This window comes from Polyodon spathula, chromosome 1 (genome assembly GCF_017654505.1).
Source record: "Polyodon spathula isolate WHYD16114869_AA chromosome 1, ASM1765450v1, whole genome shotgun sequence".
Classification (NCBI taxonomy): Eukaryota; Metazoa; Chordata; class Actinopteri; order Acipenseriformes; family Polyodontidae; genus Polyodon; species Polyodon spathula.
The window spans coordinates 37,005,134-37,017,472 of record NC_054534.1 but is presented as its reverse complement, the minus strand read 5'-3'; the positions used below and the strand labels follow the sequence as shown (position 1 = coordinate 37,017,472).

The following is a 12,339-nucleotide window of genomic DNA, read 5'->3' as shown; positions in this document are numbered from 1 at the left end:
TTAATTTCCCCTACCTGCCTGGGTTTATTATGTTCAGGTGGCTGGGGGATTAGTTGATTAGATGATTAGGTTGATTAACGATCAATCAGCGCCCAGCCACCTGATATAAAAGGAGGCCTCTGCTTCTCATTTGGAGAGAGGGAGCTGAGGAAGCAGGTTGGTTTTTTTGGTTGTGTAGAAAACTTGAATCCAGTGAAGGCATTGCCCAGCCTGGAAACTGTTATTTTTGTAAGTTTTCCTTTTTATCTTTTTGGTGTTTAAATTGCTTTGTTTTGGCCCTTGTGCCCTTTCATTTTTGTGTTTATAATAAAATAGTTATTTTTTTGAACTGCAGTCTGTCTCTGGGCCTCTATCCACTCGCCAGCCTGCCACAGGGATATAAACGGGTCTGTGTAACACAAGTGTTTAAAAATGTATATTTGTATTTAGGCATGAGGATTGCACAGCACTTCACGTGCAAGTAAAAAGTAATAAGTACCTCTGGGTTTACCTAACCTCGTCAATTAACATTATCTTCTTCATTTTGATCTTCTAGTGGCACAAAACAAACAATCAGGCAAAACAGCTTTGTTTGTTTAGTGTTAGTCCGTTTTGTCTGTCTCTTTTGTTTTGGCAGCCAGTGCCGTGTCTTGTTTTTGTCCTGTTTTATTTTATAATAATAAACTGCGTAGCAGCGCATCCATTTATCATTTTCCTCTCTCAGTACTGTGTGTTTCTCTGGTCTGACGTCCCCACTACAGCAGTCTTTGTCACGATTACCCACAGCAGAAAGAATACCTGCCAGTTAGGCCAGTAAGAGCAGAAAAAGGCCTCAGTTTCTAGAGGGTACGTCTGTGCACGGTTCATTGAGATGTTGACATAAAGTCTCACTAGCCACCATGCCTATAATTGAGTAACGGTCAGTATGGTAAATGAATGGAATTGGATGAATAAAAAAATGCCAGTTTGCTGACATGCATATGCGAATCAAGACCAACACAACGTTACCTTTGTTAAAATGACGGCTTATGAGACAACAATTATTTCAACTGGTCATTGACTACTGTCATACACTGTTTAAAAGGTGAATGCCATTTGTATGATGCACAGGTAAAACTTCTATAAGTTATAACCTATTTTGGCAGTGCATTATTGGCGAGTTTCATTTCCCACCATTCACTTTCAACTTTTTTTGGACACTTTTAGGTACTCTTTCAACACTGTTACAATGTACATGGGTTTGTTCCTGCTGTGTTAAGAAAATAAATCTAATTTTGAAATACATTTTGAATATTATTGAGCAACCCAAACCAAAACCATACTGCTAAGAGTTGCTGTTTCATTCAGAACTTTGTTCAGTGCAATGTTTGTTTCCTCATGAGACTGTTGTGTCAACATTTTCATGACCCAAAATCAGTCTGAACTTGTGATAGATATTCAGAAATGATCAATAAATATGTTGTATCTTATCTGGGATTCTTTGCACATACTTTCAAAGAAAGGGGAGAATTTAAAATGGACTACCTAACCATGCAGCTTGCAATAGGATTAATGGACAGATGGTTTATAGTTTTAAACATTGCAGTGTCTATTTACATCACTGAATTGACATCAATAGGTATAGTGTGCAAAGTTGATATACTGTATAAGCAGGATTTGGTGTATATTGTGCTAGTGTTTTTCTTTTTATTTCATTTAGGTTGTTCAAAGTATTCCAACAATAATTTTACTGACACTGGATGTTTAACTCAAAAGTAAATTGTTCCAGATTAGGCTTTGGGCATGGTTTGATATTTGTAATAGTGCTGTAAACCGCATGAAACAAATGTTCTCATAAATCAAAAACAAGCAAGTGAAATTGTAAAACATATATAGTTTTTACATCGAATGTCTTTTACTGTTTGTTTGTGTTTTTTGTTTTTGATTATACTGTAAATACAGTATAATCGTAAATCTCGAAAAACTGCTCACTTCTAAATGTTTTGTAGTCATTTTTGTATTACTTTAGTATAAATACATGTTAATTTGGATTCATATGTTGTTTTTGTCTGACTTGATGTGAACGAAAAGGCACACAGTTGCCCGTTCTCCCATTGGAAATAATGATATTTTGAATTATCACTGTCCTGGTCACAAAAGCAAAGTCTGTGGGGAATAATAGCCATTTTCTATACTTTTGAGGCATAAGCAATTAGGAAATAACATTTACTGCCCAGGAACAAAAAATAAATAAATTGTTACACTGTGTTATATAGCTGTGGTCATTTTAAAGTGACTGGAAAACCAAGTATTCAGACGATATTCAAGTGCATTCAAATTTAATTCTATTTCAATGCATATTCATTTTTGGCCATTATTTTACCATTAAGTGTCACAAATGAATCAGAAGTTAAGTGACTCAAAGTTAACAGGATAACAAATAAGGAAAGAAACATCTTCCATAGGAAGTAATTTGGAACGGACCCGCTGGTACTCATCCTTTGGGCTATTGTTAACATCACAGTCCCTCCTATATGAACACACCCCTTGCAATGAAAAAAAAAAAAAAAAAAAAGTTATCTAAACCAAACAAGGCAGCTCTCTGCCTAACAGAGGAACGACTAGTAGTACGACATGAGAGAGAGAGAGAGAGGAAGAGAGAAAAAAAGCATTTAATGTAGACCGTCGTCGCGTGCAATAAAAAGTGAGAGACACAAAACAGCTGCATCTCGGAGCCACTCAGTCATTCCTAGAACACCCAGCTGCCTTATTTAAAGTTACTACTGAGGGAACACATTTTTACAGCTGCTGCACGGTGTGGATTACTTCTGTTCTACTTTACCTGTGGAAAATGTGTTACACAAATCTTCGGATTAGTGCAGTAGTTATACTGGTTTTAACATTGTCGTTTTGCGGATTATCATGGACCTACAGAGAACAATTGAACGACACTGACGACAGGTCTGTATGTAGAATGACCTTCTTTATTTGTATTACTTATGGTAAATTAACAGCCTGAACGTTTACATTTTTTTTTTAATAATGACTATTGAACAAATGGTTATTTAAATAATTGCAATTGTATTTTTAAATAAGGCTTTTACTAATCGTAGAGACGTTCTTAAAGCTAATTTGAAACCCTGACTAATTTTAAATAATCTGTTTGTTTTTGTACAGAGAGGTGTGTTCAGAAAATAACGTTGCCACAACTAAGTATCCTTGCTTAAAAACCACTGGGGAACTGACAACGTGCTTTAGGTAGGTCTCTTTTGGATGTTCAGTGATACTGCTTTAATCTTGTTTTATTGATGCATGGACCTGATGCAGTAAGTTTTGTTTTATTTAGAAAAGGCTTTGTCTCATATTTTTCCGTTTTTAAAATACAGCAGTCATTTTATCGATTTACTAATAATGCTTTGGTGAGATTTGCAGGTCGCTGTGCAAGGAGGCGTTTTATTTGTACTAGTAATCATTACGGCAGGATAATACTATTTCGGGCTATAGAAACGCATTTATTATTATTATTATTATTATTATTATTATTATTATTATTATTATTATTATTATTATTATTATTATAACTCTGGACATCGGAGGTGGTTAAAATGGTGCACATGAACATCATTAATGCTCTTGAAACCAGGTGACCAAATCAGAAATAAGGAGGCAAGGCTAGCGCTTCATATAATGTATATTACAGTATGGCAGATACTGTCTTTTGTAAGGATTCAAAATGTAATGTTAAGATAGATAAATGCTTTGAAACTTGCAACAGAGCATTTATTGTCCATGTACACCCTGAAGGTCATACCAGTCTTACCAGTATCCATTACAGAAACTGGTAGTCAGTTATAACTGGGGTATCACTGTCCTTTTCCATTAAAATCTGAAGGGGAAAAAAAAAAAAAAGATATTTAGTGACCAGTGGTTCTGAGTGGAAACAAGGGCAACTGCAATACATGCCCCACGGGCAGTCATTCTGCATTTCTTAATCGTACTCAATGCTTGGAGGCTATCCAAAAGAGTTGTACTGTTTTCTTAAGCATCACCAAGTAAAGTCTAACGTGCCTGGCATTTTAGGGGTTAAAGTCTGTATTTGACAAGCTGCATGTTTTTTTTGTTTTGTTTTGTTTTGGGTTTTTTTGTGCTGGAATGGGCTGTTCACATTGTGCAAGCATGGGCGTAGACTGTGGATACAGAAAACATGGATGCACTTCAGAGGCTTTATTTTGAGTGAAAATGTCAAAGATGTTAAGAAATACATATTCTATGTTGTGACATAGAGATTACCAGCTCCTTTTGATTGATTGATTAAGCTTAATAGCTACAGATACTACATGTTGTCAAATGCATACCAGAACATAAAGTTTTCCCTTGGGGCATAATACAAATTAATTTTTATTTGGGAGATAAGAAAAGGTGTATTTAAAAAAAAAAAAAAAAAACTTAGAACCCAAGGCAAAATGCTCCATTTAGCATGTCTCAGGTTCTGTCTATTTCTATGAACTTTAATAAAAATAAATAAATAAATAATAATACAAATTCATTGTATTGCAAAATAATTAAAGAATAAAATACCCCTATGTAGCCTGTTTGGTGCCAGAGTGCTAAATGTAAAAATGTTTGCAACTAATTGAGGGATATCATTTTTTTTTACCATGCTTTTTTTTACAATAAAACCTGCTCATTTTAATCTCGCAGCGGCTATAAAAGTCAGAATAAGTTAGAACTCAAAACAGTGCCATAAAGATGGGACTTGCATTGACAAGTCCCAAGTGTCCTCATACACTTTACTAGGCTCCCCAAAGCGTGTTGTTTTAGTTAATGAGCCAGGTTAAGACAATAATCAAGAACAGTTTAATTTAGTGTCAGCGTTCTCACCAGGAATTTTTCACAGCGTAGTGGTGGGAGGAGCGGGGGCGGGGAGGGAGCGGAAGCACAACGGCAATGAAAGAGAGATCCTCACAGCCCCCTGCAGGTGAAGCAGGACACGTCATGCACATTCTTACGCTTTGTGGAAGTAGTTGCCAGCATATATAACATTCTATATATGTGGTTGACAGCAGGTAGATACGGCGTCTGCGCCATAGGATGACGTACTCCCTAGCAACACATGCCATTCCACAGAGGAGAACTAGATTTTTGCAATAGTGTTATTGTTAATATATATATATATTTTTTAATTTGCTGTCTTTTTTTTTCAATTGTAGCATACTTCATAGTACCGTAGTAGTTTCTGCATGTGAATTGTATTGTATTATTTGTAGTTAAAATAATATAGGCTACTTATTGATTACTAAAAAAAAATACTAACAGCATGGATCATCTCATTTTAAATATTCTAATAAACTTTGCTGTGATCATGTGATTGTGGAGTTTTGCTTTTGTTGTCATTGTTCCGATATTTATGGTTGTTGCACCATTAAAAGACATAACTTACACTTGCTCCCATGTGTGCTTGTAAGATTAAGTGGAAACCCTCTTTGTCACTGTTGTTCCATAGTTATGGAATATACAACATAGATGTTTTTTCCACTCATCGCAAGTAAAACTGGACATGTGTTCCACATTTTATATTTTAAAACCTACAAACTATATGAAAATCTATCTGTGTTGTATCTTGGGTTCCTCATAGTGTAATTCCCCACAATAAAGACACTCTACCCAGGGTAATCCAAGCAGAACAACTATTTATTATATGGTCTATAACATACTGTAGTAATGTGAATGTTTATGTATATAATGCAGTTCAAGTTATGCCACTAGAGGTCAGTAGCGCCCTACATACTTACCCTCTACCTAGGATACCGGGGGGTCAAGATAGTCCTTAGAGAACACTAAAGTGTAGGTTTCAACAGAGATGGTTCTAATAAAGGCACTGTTATTTAAGTTATACTCTTGCATCTTGGATCTCGGGTTATTACATATGGCGACGAGGAAATCGGACAACTTGTCTTAGGTCGTTGAAAACGGAGACAACGAAGGAGAAAAGACAAGTGTAGCTGCATAGCTTCGGCCCAACCTGCTAACGTTAGCGAGAGCGCTCACAGACAACGGAACATGGCTGCCACGGTAGGAACAACTGCGCCATTTGATAGTCAACTACAGACATGGGAGGAATATTGCGAAGTGCTGTCACATTTTTTTGAAGCAAATGAGATTGACAACGGCAATAAAAAGAGGGCGATTCTCTTAAGTTTGGTAGGAAGCCAAACATATAGTCTGATGAGAAATTTGTTAAGCCCAGATAAGCCAGGGGACAAATCGTTTGACAATTTAGTTGAACTGTTGAAAACGCACTACAACCCAAAGCCCAGCGAAATAGTTCAGCGCTTTAAATTTAACTCGAGAAACAAACAGGCAAATGAGAGTGTGACTGAATATGTGGCAGTGCTAAGAGAACAACTACAACATTGCAACTATGGAGACAGGCTAAAGGAAATGTTACGGGACAGGCTAGTCTGTGGTATAGACGATGATCGTATTCAGCGCAGGCTGTTAGCAGAAACCGAGTTAACATTTGAAAAAGCACTGAAACTTGCTCAGGCATTGGAGACAGCGAACAAAGACGTTCAGGATTTACAATGGCAAGCAAAGTAAGCAATGGTGCTAACTGGAAACATGCTAGCCAGGCTACAGTGCAAAAGCTAAAAACGTGGAGGGAACCACGAACTGGCGGAACTATGAGGGCATGTTATAGATGCGGTGGTGAGCACATGGCGAATGACTGTCGTTTTCTTAAGGAAATGTGCCACAGATGCGGAAAAAAGGGGCACATCAGGAAGGCGTGCAGGGCGAACTCACCTGTGGAGAAAACCAAACCTAGAGGGGGAGGAAAACAAAAGCAGGGAAAAGTAGAAAAAAAACATGGGGCTCATCACATTAGCGAAAATCCTGAAACAGATGCAAGTGACGGTGAAGACGTGTTCATTATGAATAACGTAACAGAGACAAGCATTCCCAAGGTAGCGCCTATCACATTACAGTTAAAAGTGAACAAGTCGGATGTGCAATTTGAGGTTGACATGGGGTCCAGTGTTACAATTATGAATGAAACAGAGTACTCCAAACTAAGGAATGGGGCAAAAGTACCTGAGCTAAAGACATGTTCCCTGCATCTCAGAACCTATACAGGCGAAAGAGTGAAAACAATGGGTACTGCAAACTTAACTGTACAGTACAGAGAGACAGTTAAACAGCTGCCAGTAGTAGTAGTGTCTGGCAAAGGACCAAACCTACTGGGCCGCGGTTGGATTAAGGAGTTGGATTTAAACTGGGGCACTGTAAACCAGATAGGTAGATACAAAACAACACTTCAGGATGTGTTGAAGAAACATGAGAATGTATTCAGAGAGGAATTGGGGACATTGCGAGGCCCACCGGCTAAAATATATGTTGACAAAGAGGCAACACCAAGGTTCTTTAAGCCAAGTCCTGTGCCTTATGCTATGAAACTGGAGGGTGGAGGTGGAGGTTGAGCTGGACCGCCTCCTGAGAGACAAAATAATTGAACCAGTGAAATTCTCTGAGTGGGCAGCTCCCATAGTCCCAGTGCTAAAGCCTGATAACTGTGAGGATTTGCGGAGATTACAAACTTACTGTAAATCGGGTGTCCAAACTGGAACAGTGTCCCATTCCCAGAATTGAAGATCTTTTTGCAAAGCTCTCAGGAGGGGCAAAATTCAGCAAATTGGACATGAGTCATGCCTATCAACAGGTAATATTGGATGAGGAATCAAAAAAGTACGTAACTATAAACACACACAAAGGGTTATTTACTGTAAACCGTCTTCCATTCGGGGTTTCATCCAGTCCAGCTATCTTTCAGAGAATTATGGAGGGTGAAGGAGGCAGGCCTATGGCTAAAGAGAAGGAAGTGTACCTTTCTGGGAAGTGAGGCTGAGTTTCTGGGTCACAAAGTGGATGCTACAGGACTACACCCACTTAAGAACAAGGTACAAGCTATCAAAAATGCACCTGCACCTAACAACATAACAGAGCTTAAGGCTTACTTAGGACTGTTGAACTATTACAACAGGTTTTTACCTAACCTTTCAACACTGCGTGCTCCACTGCACAAATTGTTGAGAAAAGACACAAAATGGCAATGGAAAAAAGAGCAGGAGGCTGCTTTTGAGAAATCTAAAAAGCTCATGCAATCCACAGATATACTTGTGCATTACGACAGTGAGAAAGAGCTGATTTTGTCCTGTGACGCCTCCCCCTACGGGATAGGCGCAGTACTTTCACACCTCATGTCAGATGGGTGGGAGAGACCCATAGGTTTTATGTCAAGAACACTCACATCAGCTGAACGAAACTACTCTCAGCTTGATAAAGAGGGACTGGCTGTGATTTTCGGGGTGCAACTGTTTCACAAGTATCTCTATGGTAGAAAGTTCACCATATGCACAGATCATAAACCGCTTCTTTCACTCTTCAACAAACGAAGGCTGTTCCACAGATGGTGTCACCAAGGATCCAGAGGTGGGCTGTGACACTGCGGGCGTATGAGTACGTGATAGTCTACAAGGCGGGTAAGGACCACGTCAACGCAGACGCCTTGAGTCGTGTGCCACTGCCGGACACTTCCCAATCCACAGGTCTGGAAGACAGGGTGCTGATGATGGAAGACATAGCGATGGTGACCGCAGAGGAGGTGAGAGTGTGGACAGGGAAAGATTCCATACTGTCTAGAGTGAGAGAGTACGTTTTAAGGGGGTGGCCACAGCAGGGGGAAGGAGCAAATTTTCCACCTTATTCTGCTAGGAAGACAGAATTGAGTGTGCAAGATGGTTGTGTCTTGTGGGGGGCACGTGTCATCATCCCACAGCGAGGACGACAGGCTGTGTTGGAACAGCTGCATCAGTGCCATCCAGGGGTTTCGTGCATGAAGGCTCTGGCCAGAAGTTATTTCTGGTGGCCCAAACTAGATGAGGAGATAGAGACACGGGTAAAGGCATGTAGCAAGTGTCAGGAACACCGGAAAGCACCAGCCACAGCCCCGCTACATCCCTAGGAGTGGCCAGACAGACCCTGGAAGCGATTACACCTAGATTATGCAGGACCATATATGGGGCAGATGTTTTTGATACTCATAGATGCTCATTCCAAATGGATGGATGTTTACCCGGTAACTTCAGCAACATAAGCTGTTACAATTGACTGTTTGCGAAAAAGTTTTAGCAATCAGGGATTACCAGAAATGGTAGTTTCTGATAACGGCACCTGTTTTGTCAGCTCAGAGTTCAAGGAATTCATGAACAAAAATGGCATTGTCCATGTTACATCAGCCCCGTTTCATGCGTCTTCCAACGGTCTCGCAAAACGAGCCGTTCAAATATTCAAGACGATGATAAAGAAAGCGGGAGAAGGAAGTATGTCAACTAAAGTGTCAAGGGTACTATTCAGCTATAGGTTAACACCTTAAAATACCACAGGACTCTCCCCACCAGAGATGTTACTAGGGAGGAAACTTCGGTCTACGCTTGATTTAGTGCATCCCGATTTAAAGAGAAAAGTGGAACTTAAGCAGAATAAACAAAAGGAACACCACGTCAAGCACACAAAGGGGAGGAGTTTTGGAGACGGAGACTCTGTGATGACAAGAGACTTCAGTTACGGTCCCAAGTGGATACCAGGAGTCATTGCAACAGAGTCTGGTCCTTTATCTTTCAAGGTAATGCTGGGAGATGGCAGGATAGTACGCAGACACATAGATCAGATCCTGTCTAGACAACAGGACAACACCATTGGGTCAGAGGATATTGTGCAGGACACACCTGCAGAGGTTCTACAACCACCAGCTAGAGTAACCATGCCAGATGAACTTGTTCCAAACAATGCGGACACTGTCTCAGAGCAGCTTGCTTTGAAACCAGAGGAACAAACTGGGAGTTCCCCAGAGGTGGGCAGGGACAATCAAAGCATGGCACAAGCTATGCGTCGTTCCCAAAGAACTGTCAAAAAGCCTGGTTACCTGAAGGACTTTGACTTGTAAATTTTTTTTTAAAAAAGTTTGAAATTAAATGTTTATGTACAGTTAAGCATGGACTATTTTGTGTAGTTGTTGTTACAGCAATAGTGTATTAGCGTTACATTTTGTTTATAACTGTGTATAAACTGTTTCCAAATTTTAGAGAAGCTGAAATCTTAAGGGGGGGAGAATGTAGTAATGTGAATGTTTATGTATATAATGCAGTTCAAGTTATGCCACTAGAGGTCAGTAGTGCCCTACATACTTACCCTCTACCTAGGATACTGGGGGGTCGAGGAAGTCCTTAGAGAACACTAATGTGTAGGTTTCAACAGAGATGGTTCTAATAAAGGCACTGTTATTTAAGTTATACTCTTGCATCTTGGATCTCTGGTTATTTAACATACACATGCTGGTGATTATTCCTCTTAATTGCACAATACTGTTAGTCCTAATGCTATTAACCATGTCGCTACGAATACTTCTGGGGGGTCTGCTGTCGTGCTTCAGTCCTCTTTTCGGAAGTGATGCCCTAGCCAGCCGATGTCACTACACTATGGATAAATGAAGTCATATGAAAGGATTATTGTAAAATTGAGGAACTTTAGATTTTTCCTAAAGACCTTGAAATAAAAAAAAAAAAAGATTAAATATCTCAAAAGTGTTTGGAATACACATTACTGTTATTCGTCTGAACGTAACCCAGCTTGTTATGGTACAATAATAAAGATCTGCAGTGGCGTTGGTTGTTAAAGTGTTGTGTATCGGCGCACCCAGGATCTAGTCTCATCTGTCAACAGGGGGGAATGTGCTAATAAAGTTCAGTGAAGTTCAATCTCGTCTCCGTGTCACATACTTTACATGTGCCAAACTAAAGAACATGCTGTCACAACAAACCCATTGAAGAGTATTAAGAGCTGAAACAAGTATTTTAAGCAAACCAGTTTCTCACATAAAGGAATAATCAACAATGTTTCACAGGATTATTATTATAGTTTTGCTATTAATTGCAGCCTGAATTTTTTCAGGTAGCAACGTAACGGCCCGTTACACTCAACAGTGCTGGCGAGAACCCTGCATTAACCTGAGTTGTCAGATGGGATATACTTATATATATATATATATATATATATATATATATATATATATATATATATATATATATATATGAACATATGAACATAATTTAGATCTTTTATTTAACATCAAGTGATCAATGAAACTACAAAATGATATTGAAAAAGTCTATCGGATGCCATAATAGTAGTACAGTATTCAATGTTAAATTTCAAAATGTCACATTTAAGTAGGCATGTATGGAGAACTACAAAGCGGTATGTAATTCAATATGTTAACATAACATTATTCAGCAGGTTTCAATTGACTTCTTGAAGTAAAATTAGTTAATTTTATATGGGGCTGCAAAACTTTTGACCATAGCTGTATATGTGTGTGTGTGTGTGTGTTTATTAAACTGCTTTATTTGTAGATGTTTTGTATTGCAAATGATACAGTATTCCATTAACTGAAGAGTGTATGTCTGTGCTGTTAACAAAAGTCTGGAAAGCTCAGTGGATTATAGGGCTTGGTATCGGCAATGTCTTCACGGTACGAAATGTATCGCTAAACGAAAGCCACGATACGATACAGTAAATGAAGCACGAAACATTAAAATCATACAGTTCTCTCATTTGCTTGTGCAAGTGTTTGCAAGAACACTGGTAAAACACTTTTGGTCAAATAAGCTTCACCGCTGTTTTGCTGTTGTTTCCTGTGTATTCTTTCAAATAAATGTTTTAAAAAACGGTCGCCAAATCCAATTGCTGCGTGCCACTTCAGGAACAAGTTGGTTGCGACCATATTCAACTGTTAAAAATACAAGAAGACACTAAACTGATACTAAAACAGTAACTTAATGCTTGTACTCACTTGTTTGTTGCCACATTCTGCTGAACGGTTAATCTATGCAGCTGATGACTGCAATTAAATCAGCATGTTTATATTTTAAATATTTTGCAAGGGTTGTGTCTGGAATTTGTGACTGCACCTCTGATTGTGCACAGTTCATGGGAAATAGCATGCTGCAGCTCCCATGCTCAGTGTTAGTAAAGTCTGATGACATGTAACTCAGACAGCTCTTCTGTTACCGTTTATTTTTCAGTAAAAACAAGTTTAAATTAAAGAGAGTTGGTTCTACTATGTACGATATTAAATACTACATTTTTACACAAGAGTTTGATCACGTTTGATCACCGTCTCAACTTTTGCATGAAACTGGGTTATCAATTTCTGCTAGTGTAATACAGCACCTATCTGCACTTACAGGCATTTGTGTTCAATGAAATTGTTTTTGTTATTATTGTTATTAGTTTATTTATTACATATCATTATTTTCTAGTTTTTTT

General features: G+C 38.7%; 1 protein-coding gene across 1 annotated transcript in view; it reads left to right on the top strand.

The window, feature by feature from the left end:
- Window positions 1–2,523: 2,523 nt before the first annotated feature.
- Window positions 2,524–12,339, top strand: part of LOC121318153 (collagen and calcium-binding EGF domain-containing protein 1-like) — a 97,623-nt gene continuing 87,807 nt past the window's right edge. Inside the window, exons 1-2 of the mRNA XM_041254528.1 lie at window positions 2,524–2,919; window positions 3,136–3,216. Coding sequence (XP_041110462.1) covers window positions 2,810–2,919; window positions 3,136–3,216 — 191 coding nt within the window. The 5' untranslated portion in view covers window positions 2,524–2,809. The remainder of the gene's footprint in view (window positions 2,920–3,135; window positions 3,217–12,339) is intronic.